General features: G+C 38.2%; 1 protein-coding gene across 1 annotated transcript in view; it reads right to left on the bottom strand.

Moving 5' to 3' along the window:
• The window catches only part of PAPPA2 (pappalysin 2), a 303,742-nt gene that overhangs the window by 97,146 nt on the left and 185,168 nt on the right, over positions 1-21,428 (bottom strand). The window contains exons 13-14 of the mRNA XM_011981444.1: positions 15,981-16,116; positions 15,546-15,762 (exon numbers count right to left, since the gene is read on the bottom strand). Coding sequence (XP_011836834.1) covers positions 15,546-15,762; positions 15,981-16,116 — 353 coding nt within the window. The remainder of the gene's footprint in view (positions 1-15,545; positions 15,763-15,980; positions 16,117-21,428) is intronic.

Raw genomic sequence — 21,428 nt, 5'->3', positions numbered from 1 at the left:
TATATACCCAAAGGATTACAAATCATGCTACTATAAAGACACATGCACACGTATGTTTATTGTGGCACTATTCACAATAGCAAAGACTTGGAACCAACCCAAACGTCCATCAATAATAGTCTGTATAAAGAAAATGTGACACATATACACCAGGAATACTATGCAGCCATAAAAAAGGATAAGTTCATGTCTTTTGCAGGGACATGGATGAAGTTGGAAACCATAATTCTCAGGAAAATATCACAAGGACAGAAAATCAAACACCACATGTTCTCACTCATAAGTGGGAGTTGAACAATGAGAACACACAGACACAGGGAAGAGAACATTACACACCAGGGCCTGTTGGGGGGTAGGAGGCTGGGGGAGGGATAGCGTTAGGAGAAATACCTAACGTAAGTGATGAGTTGATGGGTGCAGCAAACCAACATGGCACATGTATATCTATGCAACAAACCTGCACGTTGTGCACATGTACCCTAGAACTTAAAGTATAATAATAATAATAATAATATCATCTACAGGTCCCCTGTCTTTCTGAAGAGAAACAGATTTACATCACACAGCCAAAAGTGCTCTCTTTCAAAAGCCCTGTCTCTCACCAAGTTTCAGAACTCATGATTTTAACATAGATTATAAAATCTCTGGAATACCAAAGAAAGAATGAAAACAATTCAAACTGCAGACTACTATGCAGTTAATATGCTTCCTAGCACTTGCTCAGGGAAGCAGAATCATTTATTTTAAACGACAAAAAGATATGTATATATTAGCTGACCCTTGAACAACATGAGTCTGAACTTTGCCAGTCCACCTACATACATATTTTCTTCCACATCTCCCACCCTTGAGACAGCAGAGCCAACCCCTCCTATTCTTTCTCCTCCTCAACCTATTCAACATGAAGACAATGAGGATGAAGATCTTTATGATGACTCCACTTAATAAATTGTAAATATGGCCAGGCGCAGTGGCTTACGCCTGTAATCCCAAAACTTTGGGAGGCCGAGGTGGGTGGATCACTTGAGGTCAGGAGTTCAAGACTAGCCTGACCAACACGGTGAAACGCCATGTATTAAACTACAAAATTAGCTGGGTGTGATGGCACATGCCTGTAATCCTAGCTACTTGGGAGACTGAGGCAGGAGAATTGCTTGAACTCAGGAAGTGGGCATTGCAGTGAGCCGAGATTGTGCTGCGCCATTGCGCTCCAACCTGGGCAACAAGAGTGAAACTCTCAAAAAAAAAAAAAAAAGTAATAATAAGAATAATTTGTAAATAATTTTTTTCTCATGATTTTCCTAATAAGATTTTTTCTCTAGCTTACAATATTATAAAAATAGAGTATGTAATATATTTGATATGTCAAATATGTGTTAATGGACTTTACGTTATTGGTAATGCTTCCAGCCAACAGTAGGCTTTCAGTAGTTAAACTGTGGGGAGGTCAAAAATTATGGGCAAATTTTTGACTATATGAACGTCAGTGGCCCTAATCCATGTGCTGTTCAAACGTCAACTCTACATGCTTTTCTCCTCCCAACACACATGATTTGCAAAGGCAGTAGCCATCTCCCTGTGGGGCACTTCCTAAAGAGCAATGATCACTGGCACCCTCCAAGGGACTGCACTGCTGACTCTCTCTCTATTATTTATTCCTGCACACAAATTAAGCTATTCACTAGGGAATGACACTTCCCCAACTACATTCATAGGCTGAGCCTGGGAAACTGTGAAACATGAAGAGTTAGGTGAGAACAACACAGCCCTGTGATGAAGTTTAATGGGCATAAGCTTCAGACTGTGTCACTCCTAGAACAGTACCTACAGGGCAGGAAGACAGGGTAGCCTGGCTTCTCTGTGGGCTGTACATAAGCTATGGCTAAATGGAAGTCTTAAGGATTTGCGATCCAGCTCCTTGAATGGCTCTCAAATTCACATGCAGAAGTAAGAAGAACATAAAACACCTGTGGGGTCGCTTTGGGACTCTACCTCTCCCTACTTCTCCTTGGTTTATTTTCCTTGTAAATTTCTAGACTCCCCAACAGAAGCTTCATGTTGTTTCTGTCATCTTCTAATCCTAGAGTTTACCAGTCCTTGGTTGATATCAGATTTGGAGTATTATTATCTTCTGTTCTTTTGCTCTTCCTAACCCGCTGGAGCCTTGCAACATTGATGGCTCATTTGCTTATGGAGAAATCAAGGGCTGAGGAAGGGAATAGACTGTGCTAAAATCATGCAGTGAGACTAAATTATGTAGACAAAAGTGAGAAGCAAGGGTCTGGGCATTGAGTTTGCTGCCACTTCAGTCTCCAGACTTCCTCTGCCAGCAGAGCTATGGTTGCACACAAAACCAGACACGGCCTGAGAGTCATTTCAACCAGAGCTTATGGTCAAATCTGTCTACAGCATCTGTCTCCTTGGCAGGCTGGCAAAATGACAGAACCTTGGAAATACTGGTTTCCTTTTATTTTCTGTGCTTTCTCCATCAGCTGCCATGAATACAGACTATACCGACAAGGCCAGTCCTGAGCAAAATTGGGAAGTAGGTGACATTTTTAATTCATCCCTCTTTTCAATACCACTTTTTTCTACTTCTCTTGTTCCCTAAAACTTCTAAATGGCTACCTTAGGTTACATTTCAGCAGGGTCACGGGGCTCATTTTTTGAATTATCAAAATCCATAAGAGAATACTTCTGTTATAAATAGTTGATAAAGACTTAAAACACTTTTATTTCTAGTATATAGTTATTTACTATTTTAAAGAGACCTCTGGAGATTGTAGAGACTTAAAGAAAATAATTCTTAATGATGGAATTTCAGGGACTATGATAAGTCACTAGGGAGGAGTTGTTTTAAAATCAGTCTATTCCTTTGGGGGTGGACCTCAACCCTAAGTCTTCCTAAGCTGGTTTCACCTGTTCCTAGCATTTGATCCAATGCTTTCACTAGTCAGTTCTTAGAATGTGTCCCACTAAGAACAATCTCAGACAAAGTAATGTTTCAATAAAGGCTATTCTGGAATTGTCTTAGTCATACTTCATTAAGCTCACCCAAAAGACCATGTCCATGGCCCCTTCATTTTTCCTCTATAACCTCATGAGTCAAAAAAAAAAAAAAAAAAAAAAAAAAAACAAAAAAAAAAACAAAAACAAAAAAACAAAAAACAGTTGAAAAGGCTCAAATAGCTCACTGTGCCTCCCAAAGCCGACTTGCCATCCAGCCGGCCATCCATCATCTGCCGGGGGAATCAGAATCCTCTCCAGTGGGTTTTCCTTCTTCCTTCTTATTTTATGGACAAATCATTCTGGGAAAAGGAAGTTGGGCAAGAAAGCAAGGGAGCAATTGAGCAGCTATAATTCTTTCCTTGCTTAAAAGAAACTGTGTAGAAAATAAGAGACTCAATGTTAATTTGTTAAACTGCTTTGAGGCGGCAGATAATCAAATAAGTAGAAAGGCAATACATATTTCATTTCTATAGTGCCTTTCCCAGCAGCAAGAGAGAACATTTCCCGTCACTCAGGAACATTAAAAGGAAACCTGATGATAAAAATAAAAGATGAGGAGTCAAAAAATAAATGCTTTAAAATGCAGTTCCTAAGCCAAAAAAAAAAAAAAAAAAAAGGAGGAGCCTTCACATCTTGAGGCTATCAAAAGGGGTTCTACATAGGACTGAGCAGAGGAAGAAGAAGGCTGGAAAGGTTTGGAACCCAATCCAGGTGGAAGAGGAGGGAAAAGGGTTGGCATTTCAAATCTGAGCTCCAAATAATTGAAACACAATGGGAATCTGTAAAGCAGCAGCTGAGGGTTCCAGGGAAAAATAAAGCATGAAGCAGAATGACAGATAATAGAGATGAAATAATGCTATTCCCAAGACCAGACTCAGAGACTGATCACAGCAGGAATGGAATGGCCAAGTACTGAGCTGTGCCCTGGCTTCCTCTCCCTGGACTGGGGCTCAGACGTCCTATAAGCTAGCTCCAGCTCAATTTGTAACCTATAGTATAACCAAGAAGAAACATATTCACACCTGAGTCTCTACATCTCCTAAATGAGACAGCCACTTCCTCCCAGAAACGCTCTGGGGACTATTAAAGACATAAAAGTGAAGTTCTACGGAAAAGTTTCGATTCTTTCTACCACATTCCTCCACTTCTTAACTATAATTCCATGTCTACAGTGAATTCTGCATGAACAATAGAGGTTAACACATAAATCACCTGCATCGGACTTAATGAATAAGGCTATGTCTTCTCTGCCAGCAGATTCACCTTCTTAAGAATAGCTTTCTAAGGCTAAAGACATCTTTTGTGTCACTAGCACACAGTGCCATTGGCAGGGATCTGAGGAGTCTAGGCAGCCGGAGTAAGTCAACCTGAAGATAGGATTAACATGGCATGTTACCCAAATTCATAAACTGCAAAGGGAAAATTTGGGTCATTTGGATGACTAATTGTCGATTTTTCTACCAGGATTATTTATTTTCACAGGCCCTGCTTCAGGGAACAGTAACCTGAAGAACAGAGGCTAACAGAGACGATGAAGGTGACTAAATTAGTATTCATGTCACAAATTTGTAGGTCTCTATCTGTGAGTCTGGGGCATTGCAAGCCAAACCAAATACACATTATTCACTGATTACTCATTTTTGAAAATTACTTGATACTCTTCTTTACATAAGCATGGTTAGCAAAGTAAGGCAGGTATGTTAATTATATGTATATGTTCAGGTTTATGATAAATATACAAGAGCTAGAGGCTGGACTCCAAATGATGTCCACAATAACAGCCTATTGGTAAATGTTTTTAATGCAAAAGGTAAATTCTCGGTTAAAGGATTTTTGCTTTGCATATAGGACCATATAATAACACAATGCGTGAATTCATTATTTTTCCTTGACTCAGATTTTATAAATTTTATAATAATCCACTTCCACTCAATAAATTGTAAATAGATTTTCTCTTCCTCAATTTTCTCAATGATGTTTTCCTTTCTCTAGCTTACTATTTTTGTAAGAATGTAGTATATAATACATTTAGTATATCAAATATGTGCTAATTGTTTGTTGTTATTGTTGTCGTTTTGTTTTGTTTTGATTTTTGAGACGGAGTCCTGCTCTGTCACCCAGGCTGGAGTGCAGTGGTGCAATCTCAGCTCACCGCAACCTCCATGTCCTGGGTTTAAGCAATTCTCCTGCCTCAGTCTCCCAAGTAGCTGGGATTACCAGTGCCCACTACCACACCAGGCTAATTTAGTATTTTTAGTAGAGATAGGGTTTCACCATGTTGACCAGGCTGGTCTCAAACTCCTGATCTCAGGTGATCTGCTTGCCTTGGCCTCCCAAGTGCTGGGATTACAGGCATGAGCCACCACGCCTGGCCAATTGTTTATGTTATCAGTAAGACTTCCAGGGAACAGTAGGCTGTTAATAGTTAGGTTTTTGGGAGGTCAAAAATTATATGCATTTTTTTTACTGTACAGGGTTGGTACTCTTAATTTACATGTTGTTCAAGAGTACAGGCTTACTTTTATTTAAGTAAATAGAAAAATAAAGATTTATGATGAAAAGAAAAAAGAAAAGAGGAAAAGAGGAAAAAGATCTGAGGATGCCATTGCTCTTTACAATATTTATGTTTTTCTTAAAAAACGATATATCTTCATATAAAACTAAACATCCTCTTAACCATATGATCCAGTAATCACATTCCTTGGTATTTAGTCAAAGACATTTTAAAATTTATGTCTATACAAAAGCCAGCACATGGATATTTATAGCAGCTTTACTCATAAGTGCCAAAACCTGGAAGAAACCAAGATGTCCTTCAATAGGTATATGGATAAATAAACTGTTGTATATTCACACAATGGAATATTATTCAATGACAAAAAGAAATGAGCTATAAAGTTATGAGAAGACATGAAGGAAACTTAAATGCATGTAACGATGTGAAAGAAGCTAATCTGAAAACTGTGTAATTCCATGCACTGTGTAATTCCAACTATATGACATTCTGGAAAAGGCGAAATGATGGAGATGGTAAAAATATTAATGGTTGTGAGAAGTTTGGGACAGCAGGGATGTAGGGTATGTTGGTGAATAGGCAGATCACAGAGGATTTTTAGGGCAGTGACAATGCTGTGCGTGATACTATAATGATGGATACATATCATTACACATTTGCCCAAATACATAGAATGCACAACAAACACTAAGAGTGAATTCTAATGCAAACTATAGATTTGATGTGATTATGACATGTCATTGTAGGTTCATCAGTTTTAACAAATGTCTCACTCTAGTGGGGGATGTTGATAGCAGGAGTGGCTAGGCATGGGTGAGGTCAGTGGGTATATGGGAAATCTCTGTAGCTTCCTTTCAATTTTTCTGTGAACCTATAACTGCTCTAAAAGAATAAAGACCTTAAAAATAAAACAACAATGCTCTTTTGAATGGCACAACCACTTAAAAATTTAAATCATTTTAAAAATTAGTTTTATAATTCAATGCATATCGCATTAACCTTTTTCAAGACTGTCTTGCATAAAGTGAAACATATTCACAAACACACACATACACACACACATATATTCATACAGATATATGACCACATTGGTGTATGTGTATGACCACCAATGTGGTCAAATATGCGTATGATCCAGACTGGATCAAAATTGCTAACTCTCAATTATCCATCATTATAAAAATAATCAGAATAAACGTAATCGAAACAGTAACCACAATTTTTTAATTTTTGTATTTTTATATACAGTCATGTGTCACTTAACATTGGGATATGTTCTGAGAAATGTGTCGTTAGGTGATTTGATTGTGCAAATATAGAGTGTACTTACACAAACCTATATGATACAGCCTAGTACACACACAGGCTACATGGTGTAGCCTATTGCTCCTAGGCTACAAACCTGCACACATGTTACTGTACCAAATACTGTAGGCAATTGTAACACAATTATAAGTGTTTGTATATTTAAACAAATCTAAACATAGGAAAGGTACAGCAAAAAATACTGTATTATAATCTTATGAAATCATTATATATACAGTCTTTCACTGAGAAAAATATTGTAATGTGGTACATGACTGTAATCTTATTTTCTAGGAAACACATTAACATTACTGATTAAATTTCATTTTGATGATACTATAAAAATACCAGGTGAGCCATGAAGAAGGTGACTCTGAAGCAGACTAAAGAATAAGGGGAAAAAATCTGGACAGGTATCATTCATAAAACAGATGTGTTTTTTCCTGGATGAAAGAGAGTTGCGAGGACATTCTCTGGTAGAGAACTGCTTGGATAATCCACCTATCAAGAGCTGGGGAATTTCTATGAAAAGACCTTACTCTTGGAATCACTACTTTTCCTTCATGCTTTTTTCCTACAAGCAAGTTATTTGTGTATCCCTTGTGTCCTAAGCTGTCTAGTAAGTTGAAACTACATGGCTATAGCATGTGGCTCTGTCAGGATATGAGACACATGTAGTCAGCTAACTCCAAGGGTACTGCATACATTCGCCTATCTCAGGCTAAACTATTGTGATGGAAATAATCCCTGCCTTCTGAAATCCCTACCCTTGTATAATCTCCTCAACTTGAGTGTGGGTGGGACCAGTGACATAATGCTAATCAATTGAATACAAAGTTGACAAGCTGTAACACTTGTGATTATGTTACAAAAGATTGTAGTTTACTTGCTGAGAGACTCTTTGTCTTGTTGACTTTGAAGAAACAAGCTACCATAGGTGAGCTTCCCAATGGAGTGGACTATGTGGCAGGGAAGTAAGGGTGGCTTCTGTGCAACATCCGGCAAAAAATCTGAGGCCCTCAGTGTGACAGTCTTTTGGAATCAAATACCAACAGCCATGTGAACTTGGAAGTGGACTTTCCCCAGTCAAGTCTTCAAATGAGAACACATTCCTGACACCTCATTATAGCCTTACAGATGACCCAGCTAAGCCTTGCCTAGAATCCTGACCCTCAGAAACTGTAAGATTATAAATAAGCATTGTTATAACCGGCTATATTTATAGTAGTATTATTACACAACATTAGAAAACTAATACACACATAAGCCAGGCTTTCAAAATTATGTTTCTTTTCCTGGATTAGATGTACTTTAATCTCAGAGAGAGTGGAATATGTTTCTTCAGATTTTTTTTTCTTTTCTAAGAAACAAGATTTTTATTTTTTAATTTTTTTTGGTCTGGGCTAGGACCCCAGAGGAGCTGGGTCAAAACTTCTCTTTTTCTATTGACCTCAAATCCTCTGGGTTGTGCCCATAAAATTGCCCTAATCTGAATTAAATATTTCCTACACTTTCCCAAAAGTCCAAAGTATCTTTACAATTTTCCCCTTGGTAACCTACTCCATCAGGTTTCTCCAGCTCGCCTGTATTACTTGGAGCCTGAATTTACAAGTCATCATTTCCTCTAAACCAATATGCCCTTTTACATAAGTAGGTGTAAAATACAGCTGTCATTTGATTATTCTAGGGCGAGTTAAACTCTTGTTACCTGAATCAAAATATGGTTTGAGAGAGAGTGGGAGGATTTCTTGAAGAGTAGTAGACATGAGAGTAGATTTCTGAAATAGTTTGCCATTTATATAATAGCTTTCCTTCCTAGAAACAAGTTACTTGGATTCTAGTCTTACTTTTGCTAATCCCAAGTAAAGTAAATTTGTGCACTTAAGTCTCAGTTTCCTAAACTGAAAAATTATTCCTGTTCAACTGAGTCACTTAAATGGTTTCTGAACAACAAATAGTTTATCTCTTTCTATACACCAACACACATGAATACACACATGCAAACAAACACACATACATATACACATAATGAGAGTGAAAACAAGAGAGAGAAGAAAGAACCCTAGTTTCCACATGGATATTTATTTTAAAAGATTAATATCCTATTCAATTTTATACTGGAACACTTGGCTTTGATAAGTTATAGTTTAAGGCAAACCTTAGAACCCACTAGGATTTTATATTTATGAGTATCTGTTACTTGTTTTCCATCTCAATCAGAATGTGTATTTATACTGAATAAACTAATAAGGTATTTATACTTTATGTTGGTCTAGGACTTAAGTTCAAAACATTAAAAAAAGAATTTCTAATTAGCTCAAATCTATTCAGAAATTATACTGAAAAATAGTATTCGCTTGTAGTCCCAGCTACTTGGGAGGCTGAGGCAGGAGAATGGTGTGAACCCGGGAGGTGGAGCTTGCAGTGAACCGAGATCACGCCATTGCACTCTAGCCTGGGTGACAGAGTGATGCTCTGTCTCTAAAAAAAAGAAAAAGAAAAAGAAAAATAGTATTGAAGCCAGGAAAGAATTCCTGTGTGGAACACAAAAGACACAGAGAAAAGGGGTTTCTTCTTGGTTATTTGACAAGACTTTCTCTGCTGGTTTTCAACTTATTGCCTCTCAGTTCCAAATCCACCCTTCATTGCTCTGCTTTATGATACTAGAGCTGGACCATGAAAACATTTCTCTTTACCAGCTAGCATGTCACTTTTTTCTTCAGTAGATAGCACTGGAGAGACATTGCAGGATGAAGAGGCTTGCCTTCATTCCTATGTGCTTTCCTCTCCTTGCTTCTCCAGCCACGTGTGGGACAACCAGTGGTGCTCACCACCTAGTGAGTTTCAAGGATATTCCACATGTCCCAGCAAGTCTTACCAGCATCTTAGCTGGCTTCTCAACAAGTCTCAGTGGCACCCTGTGGATGTCTCCCATCAAGTTTCATTAGTGCCCAGTGGGGAGACTCCCAGAAAGTTCCAGCAGCACCACAGTGACAGCTTTCCAGCAAGTCCCAATTGTGTTCCAGAGCCAGCTTCTTCATGAGCTTTTACGTGCACCCCAGTGAGCATTTACTGACTACCAGCCCCATTCCATTCTGTAGAACCTCCACAACTTTTCTGCCACACAACGTGCCACAGCCCCACCTCTTCCAATGAGATCTGAACCTCAGCTTTGGGTTGGCGGCCTCTTCCATATTTGTTCCTTTCTTGGATACTCTTCTATCACTCCTAAAAGTAATGGTTGCTGCCTTTATCAATCATTCTTTTATTCGTTAGAGTTCTCCCTACCCTTTAGTAGTTAATTCCATTACTGGTTAATAATTACTTTTATGAAACTTCTCTATTTTAATTACTGTGTCCTGATTGGATCCCAACTGAGATGGAATGGTACTGGGGTTAATACTAGAAGATAGATTCACAACGATGGGATTTGGGGACAAGTTTGATTGTGCGTTTGGTCTTGAGTACAATGCTGAGTCCCTTACCATTGGAATATGGGATGCTAGTAATCCACGGCATTCAAGCAGCATCACAATTTCTCAAGCTGCCACGTTTGGTTGATTGTGATGAAGAGCCAACTGAAAAAATGTCTGCTGTATTTGACTGTAGGTGTGCTGCACACCACTGACCAAGCATGTCACAGCAACAAAAGAGAAGAAATCACACCAGAAACAGCAGAGAAAACCCCTCCTCTGGCATTGTCTCTCTAGCACCCTCTACTGATGATGCGTAACATGATGTCAGTTGGCAAAGGATAAATAGTGATAAAAATCCAGCTCTACTATTACAGTATAGGTGATGAGGCTGGATTTGGAGCCAAGAGGAAATGAACAAATTTATTGATAACTAGCACACCTGATTGGCAAAAAATAAAGATGGGGAATACTGTGAAAATTGCCCCAGGTGGTACTCCAACCTGGTGTTAGAAGGTGCTACAAATCTCACATGTATTATTTTCAGTTAATCTCACAAGAATACTATAAGGTAATTTCTCTTTGCTTCCCATTTAGATACCAACAATATAGAAAAATATGAAAATTATTTTCAATACCAAAAACCAAGATTGGCAACCAAAATCTGTAAGGATTTTCTCTTGATTGAAAAATATATTGGAGTTAAATTGAGAAACAGCATTGGAAACCAAACCATGTACTTTTTATTTCCTGAAAAGGAGAGAATAAGTAATGAATCCATACTAAAAGAAAACAACAGGTCACTCTTTCTTCATTTCCTGGCCCCTGTAAAGACCAGAAAACTGGGCCCTGTTTTGCATGGGTCAGAGATCTATTCTCCAGCCATTATTCCTATCAGTACTGCCTTTTCTTTACTCATTTCAAGACTGTTAGGAAGTATAAAAGTCTTAGTGAGCTGGGGTAGGGTGTGGAACCAGTGGCAAAAGCTGTTATATATTGGGAGATAAACGTCCTAAAGGTAAAATGCTACTGAGTCCTAAAGAATCCTAGAAGCTTGAGGATCATGGGATACACTTTTGGAATAAAATCTTGGAGTAGTTGGACATGGCAAAATCTGAGTGTCTTTGTGAACAGTGCAGTGAAGCTATGTGCCTGGGGCTCACTGGCAGCAAAGACAGAGAAAGGTTAAAAATAAAAGAAAGGCAAATATTTATCAAACAAATACAAACAAAAGAAAGGCAAGGATAGAAATTTTAATTCCAGAAAGAGTAGAATACAAAGACACAAGCATTTAAAGGGGTAAAAGGATTGACAAGATGTATGATCCTAATAAAGATAAAAGGCTCACAAAAAATTATATATTTAACTATCTAACATAAAATTATGTAAATCAAAAACAGTTTGGAATACAAGGGAAAAATGAAAGAAGCACAATTGCATAAAAGGTTGACACCACATTCTCAACCAGCTAAACAGGGAACTCTATGCAGATTGAAGAAAAAGTGTAAATTCTGTAAAGAGATGAGTAGAGTAGTCAAAAGTCTCAATTATTGTCATCAATCCATGTCCTGGAAATGTTTCTATATCTTTTGAAGATTCAGCACTCAGAGATCTTATGGATATATTACCAGGTAAGTCGCAGAAATTACGATCATTTTTTTTCATTGTATCCATTGGATTGGAAGAACAAAATTCGATAGGAGAAACCACATGCCCATCAGCAATTCTTGCCTACTGGTAAACTCTTCTATCTTGACCTTGTAAATTTCCAAAGTAGAAAGAGTCCTGTTTGTCTGTAAACGAATTCACTCACTTAGGTATGTTAACATAATGGTGTCTGGATTATATTTCAGACACACTGCAAATCCCATTACATTAATAAAATAGATGGTTTCCACTTTCCAAAGCCATCAACACAATCCTGGGATGGTTGGAGGTTTGCCTGCTCCTGATACTGTGGCAAGTTGTGCAGAACCTATCCCTAAAGTGGCTAGAGCTGGAAACAATTGGAGGGTAAGAATGAATTGAGCTCTTCTTGAGCACTGGTAGCCAAAATCAGGAAAACTAAAGTTGGTTTTCAAGACTAAGGGGTTCATGATCAGTAGAATAAGCCCAAAGGGTCATAAACTGGGTAGTCATCATAACAGAATGGGAAACAAGACTGAGACAGAACAAAGTTAAGGGAGCCAGGGAATGAAGAATAACCTGTTTCCCTCTCCTCTTTTAGTATGGCTCTATTCTTTAAATGCTTTTTTCTTTCCAGAAAATAAAAAGTGTAAGGTTTGATTTCCAATTATATTTCTCAATTTAACCCCAATACATTTGTAATCAGGAGGAAATCCTCCCAGATTCTGGCTGCCAGCCTTGCTTTTTCCTATTGATAAGAGTTTTCGTATTCTTCTGTGTTGTTAGTAGTTAAGTGGGAAGCAAGGAGAAATTACTTTGTCCAAGACAAAGATCATGATGAACATCACTGGAGAGGCAGACTTAGGTTTCCTGGCTTTCATCTGAGATTCTGTGGGCCAATCAGGTTGATTTTAAAGTGTAGTGTTGTAGGAGGGATGGGCCACTGGTCAGTAACATTTAAATACAAAATGGAAAACACATCTTCTACTGGCAGGCATCTGTCAGCTCTCCCCTGCCCATGTAAGTATCAGTGGAATTCAGGTCATAAGGGGTAAGAAGGAGGTAGCCAGGAATCCCTCTCACTGCCCAGAATTTGAGGGTTTTATATTGTGGTACATCTACATATACAACCGTGATCGATACAGGCCGCAAAAACACTTTGACTCTTTGAGAATACATAGGGATTTAGGTTTCAGATATCTTCACAATTAAAGTATATGAGATTTACTAGGCTCCCTGTATATCAAAATTTACTACATTGCACTGATTTGCTGGCTGACAAGGAAAAGTCAATTTGCATGGCTCCTGTCAGTCACATGTGGTTTGGAAATGCTTATGCATTCCAGATACACAGTGTAAACTGGAGAATCATATCCTATTTCTCCTGGTTTGCATGCATGCATATAAAACTTGTTTTTCCCACAGTGCCACATGAGAAGAAGTAAAGAACTAGCAGCAGTAATTACAATTAATCAACTTCTTTGTTGAAACTTCACAGCTATGATTGTAAGGGGAATTCTTGTTCCTCTTGTCTAGAAAGGCTGTAACTTCTACTTTTTTGTTTTTCTTGTTCAGTTCTGTTCCATGGAGTATTTAGAGATAAAGCTGGCAACTGTCATCCAAAACAGTTTCTCATACCTACTATGTGCTAGGCCCTCTGGAGGTATTCAGAGATACTGAGCAGAATTATCCACTACAGGAAGCTCAGAGTTTAATGAGAAAGAACAACAAGTAAATAAATAGTTACCACCTAATGTGACAGCTGATTTTGCAGAGTTTGCATCATGCAGTATGTCCTGTGGGAACAGTGAGGAAGTTTGCCAAAACTTCACAGAAGGTGAATCTTGATGGTAGAGTATGAGTTAAGTAAAGAAGGATTAGAAGGCAGTCAAGAAAGTAGGAAAGGAACATTATGTGCAAAGCTCACCAAGAACACATGTTTCAGGGACCTGAAAGAAATGCTGTATGGCTTAAGGCCAGAGGTAGAGCCAGTAGAGAATATAATTTGAAAATATATGAGAGAGAGAGGCCATAATTCTAATAAATGTTTTTTTAATAGTCTACATTCTTGTGTTAATATTTGGAGGCATTTGTTCACTAAGAAAGAAGACTTTAAAGTTGCAGATGAACTAGTTAACCTTATGATATTCAATACCCCTTACTGTTTATCCCTTTCTAACACTTAGAACAATACCTGGCTTATAGTTAATGCTTAGTTAACATAAACTATTATTACTGGCCCCCAGAGATTCATGCCCCTATGCCAACCCCTCCCCTTGGGTATGGACTGACACTTCTAAGGAATAGAATATGCCAGAAGTAATGGACTGTCACTTCCAATATTATGTTATGAAAAGACTGTGGCTTCCTTCTTGGGCATGTGTTCCTCTCATGTGTTCACCGTCTTTGGCTCTCTTTCTGTCCTGGATCACTGGCTGCCATGTCACAAGGACACTCAGATAGTTGTGGAGAGGCCTGCTTGGCAAGGAATTGAGCCACTTCTGTGTGAGCATGCTCACTGCCAACACCTATGAGTGAGCTTGGATGCGGATCTTCTGAGGCCTGATAGTAGCCACAGGAGTGAGCTTGGAAGTGAATTCTCCAGCTCTGCTTGAGGTTTGAGGTAACTACAGCCTTGGCCAACAGCCTGACTACAACCTCATAAGAGATCTTAAGCCAGAGATACCCGGCTGAGCTGTATCCAGATTCCTCAACCACAGAAACTGTGAGATAATGTTTATTGTGTTCAGCCACTGACTTTTGGTATAACTTGCTACACAGCAATAGATAACTAACATACTATACTAGTACTCTCTACTGCCCATCCCTGTGAGGTCTGAGTGTCTGGGATACCTTGAATAAGCTTTGTGGCACCAGAATTTCTTTTTGGTGATGGAGTACTTCTCGGAACCCCAGCTTTTGTCACTAGGATCATAATCACCTAGTAACTAGTAAGTGATCTCACCTCCTTCTCTGAGGAATGAACCCTGTCACCTGTAGTCTCACTCAATTGATTAGACCATGTATAGAATGATTCTAGCTGAAAGGCAGAACAGATTGTTGTATTTGGGAGGCTCCTTCCCCTAACATTGGGCACACCAACACTGTGAGTACAATCCCTCCAATAGCTGCTGCTGAGATGCCAGTGAACCTCACAGCCACATCTGTCTAGGTGATGACAATCACAGACATCCACAGAAAGACATATGTAGCTAATGCATTTCCTATTTCCACATATAATTCTAAATGATTATATGACACGCCCTAGCAAGTAATTGTTAAACTTGCTATATACACTGTCCAGGTAGAAATAAGTGGAAAAATATACATTGCTTAGGGAACATTGAGTTTTTGGCAGAGAATTTTTGGCAGTTTATATAACAATGTTGATTTGAAGTTGGTGGTTTTATATGTAAAAAAGATGTTAAGACCTTGTAAAGACATTAAATATTTACATAAAAATTGTGGTCAGCGAAGGAAAGAAGAACAAAATATAAAACCCAAGTGTGCCTTCCACAGATTATTCTTTCCTTGCTTCCTATGTCTTTTTAGTAGTTCCTAAATTCATTTTTCAGTTAGTGATTGAGCAAACACTCTATACATAACACTATGTAAATGTGAGCCATTCATTACAGCCACAAGAAAAGGAAACAAAAGAAAGAAAGGGAACTTTGTACCTCTGTCCCTGATGATTCTGCCCCTCGCCCTCTGAGATGCAGTTACTGGGAGCCGAAAGACCAATGTGGGAGAATGTCCTTAGAGCCACAGCTGAGATGCCGACCCGTGGGGATGAGAAATTCAGCAGCACTGAGGTGGTATGGTGGAAAAGGATATTCTGGTGATGGGTCACATTGATAATCAGTGGGTTATGCTGGCATGACAGTCCATAGGTTCCTGAAGATAAATGGAGATGAATCATATTTTCAGCCATTGTTAGTACCATGTTTCCATATCTTGTATTCATTTTATCCTCTTAATAGGTGTATGATGCCAAAACCTAGATGTATGATGTTGGCGAGATCCCAGACAACATAAAAGACAGATATCAAGCTGACTTCTGGGTCTACCAGGTTGTCCTCCAGTGGCCCTAAAGGGATATTTGTCAGACTCACCAAGAGAGTGGTTGCTTCCACGGACATCGGTCAGGTAGAGAGTCACTGTCGGCTGCCGATGCTCTCCAGGAACTAGGCCATCAGTTGTCAAAAAAATAAAAATTGCTCTGGCCACTCCTGGTCTATTGAAACACACCTAAGCATAAGCACATTTACGTATGAGTCATTATTTTCATTGAGCTATCAAGACATGTGCCATACCATTTTTATTCTTCTTGGAGAGCTCACCATTTATAAAGTAAGAGCTTCCTTTTTTTTTCACAAATGGTAAAAATTTGGAGTAGACACAGAAAGGTATTCAAGGTTGTATCAAACATCAAGATCACATGGAAAAATAATTTTCAGATGCTGAACATCTTATCTTTTTCTGAGACTGATACCTCAACTGTTTTTTTTTCACTTGAACCTGTCTTTCTTTAAATTTCTCAAAAGAATCACTTAAAGAAACCATTGCCAGAGACAATAAAATCACTGCATAGCCAGTGCCATAAGTACCTCCTTATTGCCAAAGTGAAAGCAGTAGAGAATCATCAAACTAGCATCTTGCTCTAAACTGTTCCAAGTTCTGAACTGCCATGTCTAGTTATATTTCCTCATCTTCCTATCTCTCCCCCAAAATTTGTATCAGAACCTCTCACATAGCTTGTGAACTCTGACATGGTAGAGATGCTGTTGCAGAGTCTCTTGCTTCTGAAATTAGAATCTGCCCAACCGTTTATCCTTATGCATCTTCTGGGTGCACCAAGCATGTATACCCGGGTGCACCAAGCATGTATACCCAGTTCCTGGCCAGGAAAATGAGCCAACAATGGGACACAGGAAAATTCATGTATTAATCAGGTATGTCCCTAGATTGTCAGGGTGATTAACACTAAAACAGGCTTTCAGAGTGAGCTATGGAAGTGTTGTCCTTAGAAATCCTTTGATAGAAAAAGAAAAACATCTTAGAGATGTTGGATGATGAAGAGCAGATTCTTGCTACTGCTGAGAGTCCAGTGTTCATCTTCCACACCGGACTTATTTGATATGGTAATTCTACTTTCATTTTATTTCCCATAGCTGAATATTTCTCTTAATTTCCATTGAGAATAAATCCCAGCTGTCCCTGGTGTTATATGGGTGTTGTACAATCAGAATCTGGAACTGAACCTTACAAAGTTCTACGTGCCTTTCTCTAGCTTTTTATCAGGTTCTAAGAGTGATGAAGCTCCAGGAAAATTGTTCCCAGTGTAAAAGCAGGGTACAACATCTAATGACAGGGCCTTCCTCTAAAAGTGGGGAGCAGGAGAGTAAAACATGTTTTTCATTATAACAAGAATTCTTTCTTGTCCACAGACTGATTTTTCCTGAGCTTTGGCAGTGTGTTTACAGTGTTCATTTGCACTGCTGGCTTAATTAGGATTATTTTATGATTTTCAGTGCTCAAAGCAGCACAGCTCTCCCTTCTTTCTCTCCTTCTTTGAGGGAAAGACCAGCTACACACTCTCTTTTCACAGTGTCTTTTCCCCCCTTTTTATTTCTCCTCTTTGAAGTAACAAATATTTCTTCATAACTTAAGAAACATCCAGACCCAAGGTTATGCTTGCCATATGAAGTCCTTTGTCCCTGTCTGGATGAGGGCTAGACATGAAACACACCCTAAGGTAACCAAGAGCCCAACTCAATGCCCTCAGCTCCAACAGCAAATGACATCAAAGCTCCCTGGGAATTCCCACAACCTCTTCCTTTTCATACACCACAAAAGAGACCTGAGTACTGGAAGAAAGTTCTGTGTCATTTTCTGAGCCAGGAACAGAATCCAAACAAGTACCCGGTGACTTCACCCCATTAGGTCTCAGGCATGAAGAGTAGGGTGGTTTCAACAAGGAGGAAGCCCAGCCTTCCCACCTTCTGTTGGATCCCAAAATAGATCTCACCCGCCTGAAACTAGTTAATAAAGGTAGGTCTTATGGTGTGAGTTTCTACATTTTGAAGGTCCTGCCTAAATCTCCAACCTATTTTTCATCTCCTAGCAATATGCCTCCTTGTTCCATGGGTCTTTGAATATAAAATCACTTTGCCTGTCCCTGGTGGCAGTGTCTCTGTGCCATGATTTGTGGGAAGAAGCTATGCCAGGAGTTCCAGGCCATGGCTTAAGTAGGAAAACCCCAGGTGAGGCTTACAAAGGAGACACAGGCAGAGAGGAGTCTTAGGCTACACAAAGCAAACAGAGACAAGTGTTTGATCAAGTTATGGAATGCTGAGTCTTGGGCATTTCCTTTCACAGGGACACAGAAAGGTAGCCAAGTGTCATTCACTCGGACCCCATGTACGTTCACAACAGCAACTAGCACAAGAAAGTGTGAACTCTCATACAGCTACTGGATCTTCAAAAATAGAAACCAGCATGAATCTGCATATACATGTATAATAAATTCAAGCAGAGGCAAAAGGAACCAAGTAAATTCACAGTCCTAGAGAGAGAGTAAGCCAGGCAGAAACCCTGGGTTCAATTCTTGGATTGATCTTTATTTGCTGGTAAATCTGAGCAATATATCTCTCTTCTCTGAGCCTAGGGTTTCTCTTTTCTGCAACTAAGAAGTAGAGATGTTAGTGATAGCTTGACTATGAATATTAAATGAAATCAGGTAAAAATTAAAAATACATAGAATGGTGACTATTATTTAGTAAGAATTCAATGTTCAATAACTTGTATTTCAAAAAAGGAAATTAGCCTATTTACAATGTAGGAAAAAGGTGAAAAAAATTTTTTAATTAAACATACATTTGTATGTTTAATATATAGGGAATTGTGATTTTCTGAAATGTATAGCCTAAAATATTTCATATATGCTATTTTCAAGTGATACTTGTAGAAATGTGAATTGGTATTCCAAGATCTAATTCCATGGAAATGATCAGTATTGTAGGCCCTTAGTATAGAATATATCTCTACTTTATAAATTGAGTCTATGAAAAACAAAATTATACCTTAAAAATACATATATAACTTTTCTTACAGGTTTTTCAGAAATTTATTTTAAAATGTATTTGTTAAAAATCTATTTTTACTGTACATAGAGACACAGAAACTTCCAGAATTGGCACTATAAATAGAAATCTTAAAGTGTATTCATTATTATATTCATAAATACATTTTTTAAGTTGCTCTTTCCACAACCAAGTAACAAATATGTATATGTGACTTTAACTTAAATATAAATATATTTACATATAAGATATTTATTTAGAAATATATAAATATATATTTTAACATATATAAAAATATATAAATACATATATATATTTACATATACATTTGTGACTTGGCTGTGGAAAGGGCAACCTTAAAAATACATTTAAATGAGTAATACATACATATATAGAATACATTTTATATGGAAATATAAGGAATTGTACAAAAGAAATACATTTTATATATATATAAAGAGAGTCCAGAGTATTTTTACTTTATTAGAGACAAATAATGAATTTTATGCTCCTAGACATGAAAGACAAGCAGAAACATCAGGAAGACACTTTGACAGTAGGAAGCTCTGCTGTACGCCTGTGTCACCTTTGCCACTGCAAGTATGACACTCCTCTGATCACTCTAAATGCATGCTTGTGAACAGCTGTCCTCTTCATGACAAAGCTCTCCTGAAAGACCTCTCAGGGGCTACTCAGATCTGAGATGTGCATCACTGATGCCCCATAAGAAAAAAATCAAAGTGCTAGAAAGTCAAAAGAATTATTAGCTATATCTAACATTTTATTATTTGTTTTAACAAAGAGATTAAATTCATAGATTACATGTACAATGGAAAATTAATTTAAGCATGTCTCTTACAAGGAAGAAAAACTTTAGCTAGGTATCAGGTAGGAGACAAGTCCTGTTAGAAAAGCAAGTGATTCTCAGGTCTGAGAACTGGTATCATGATAGAGGGATTGCTAGTAAAATTAGCTCAGTAAATTCATTACAAAATATTTTGAAACAAAGAGAACATGTACAAAGGATAGATTGATTGATGATAGATAGATAGATAGATAGATAGATAGATAGATAGATAGATAGATAGATAGATAGATAGATTCTGAGAGATGGGGAAAGCCAGTCTCACACACTCAGTTGATTTTTCATCCAAAGGCTGCATGTTAACTACACAATCTAACCATTGGTCACTGGTGAGGGGTAAGATCGAAAGAAAGTGTCTCTGATGCAGAACTGCTTGGGCTTAAGAAATCCCCCTTCAATCTGCCTGCTGGGCGCAGACACACTCAATATGCTCCCAAGCCAAGCATTTCAACTTCCAGGTCATCCTTTGTGGTGCTCACTGGATAGCAGATCCTGAAACTACACCACAAACTTGAAAAGAATCTTCTCTGAGGTTTTAAAATGCTTTTGGTTACTGGGTTGTTGTTTTTTTTCTGTGCCTTTTCATTTTCACTCATCTATGGCACTTCCTGATTCCACAGGGAAATGGAAGACCTTAGACCAGGAGAAAGTAGGCAGGTATCACCTTCTGTTTGTATAGTACTTCACAGTTTGTCAAGCCTGATTATAGGCTCTGCTGGTGGGTCCATTGCACTCATTGTGATTTTACTCCTTTTTGATATTTTTGAACAACAGTAGCCTCAAGATATAAAGGATATGTTATACAAGAGGAAACTAGGATTATGAAAGCTTAAGTGACTTTCCCTAGGTAAATGCTAGAGAGGAAGGAACTTGGTTTTTCCCACTTTAAGCTCTACATTCTGTTGACTGAACCAATGTTCTTAGTTTGGGGTAAGCAGGAAACCATAGATTAGAAAACTTACTGATGTTTGTGCCTTTACCCCCCACCAGAAATAAAGTCACATAATCTCTTAGTCATAAAAGCTTTACACAATTTTAAGAGTGCTGAGAGACACTTTTAAAAGCCATTCATGGTCCAATTAGAGGTTGAAAGAAATCAGATTAAGAATGTTTGCACTGTTGATTTTTTTTTAGGTGAAGAATTATCAAATATTGGCATAATACTTTTTTTATAGGTGAAGAATTATCAAATATTGGCAATTTCTTCTGGTTCAATCTAATACTATTGCTATCTGTGTGGACTTCTGAAATTTTGTCAAGGAAGAGTTTAACAATCAAAGTTTCAAGGGATCGTACCTGAAATCCAAATCTACAAATGTAGATGTAATCTACAAGGGATTGTACCTGAAATCTAACTCTACAAATGTACAATGTAAAATTAATTTAAGCATGTCTCTTACAACGATGGATGAATGGGGGTATAAGGCAATGAGCTTCTATGGTTATCTACATGATTGGGGATGTGGGTCAAAATGGGTAGGTGTGGTTGGAGCCTGTTTTTACTTTCTTCTGATGTTTCAGCCCCTGCCTACCTTGGTATGGCCAAAACCCAGCTGATTTCCTGTGTTATTCTTTCATTGTATAAGAGAGGCTACAAACACATCATGAGTTTG

Source organism: Mandrillus leucophaeus, unplaced genomic scaffold (assembly GCF_000951045.1).
Source record: "Mandrillus leucophaeus isolate KB7577 unplaced genomic scaffold, Mleu.le_1.0 Scaffold226, whole genome shotgun sequence".
Lineage (NCBI taxonomy): Eukaryota > Metazoa > Chordata > Mammalia > Primates > Cercopithecidae > Mandrillus > Mandrillus leucophaeus.
The sequence above is the reverse complement of the archived record's forward strand: the minus strand, read 5'-3'. Positions and strand labels throughout refer to the sequence as shown.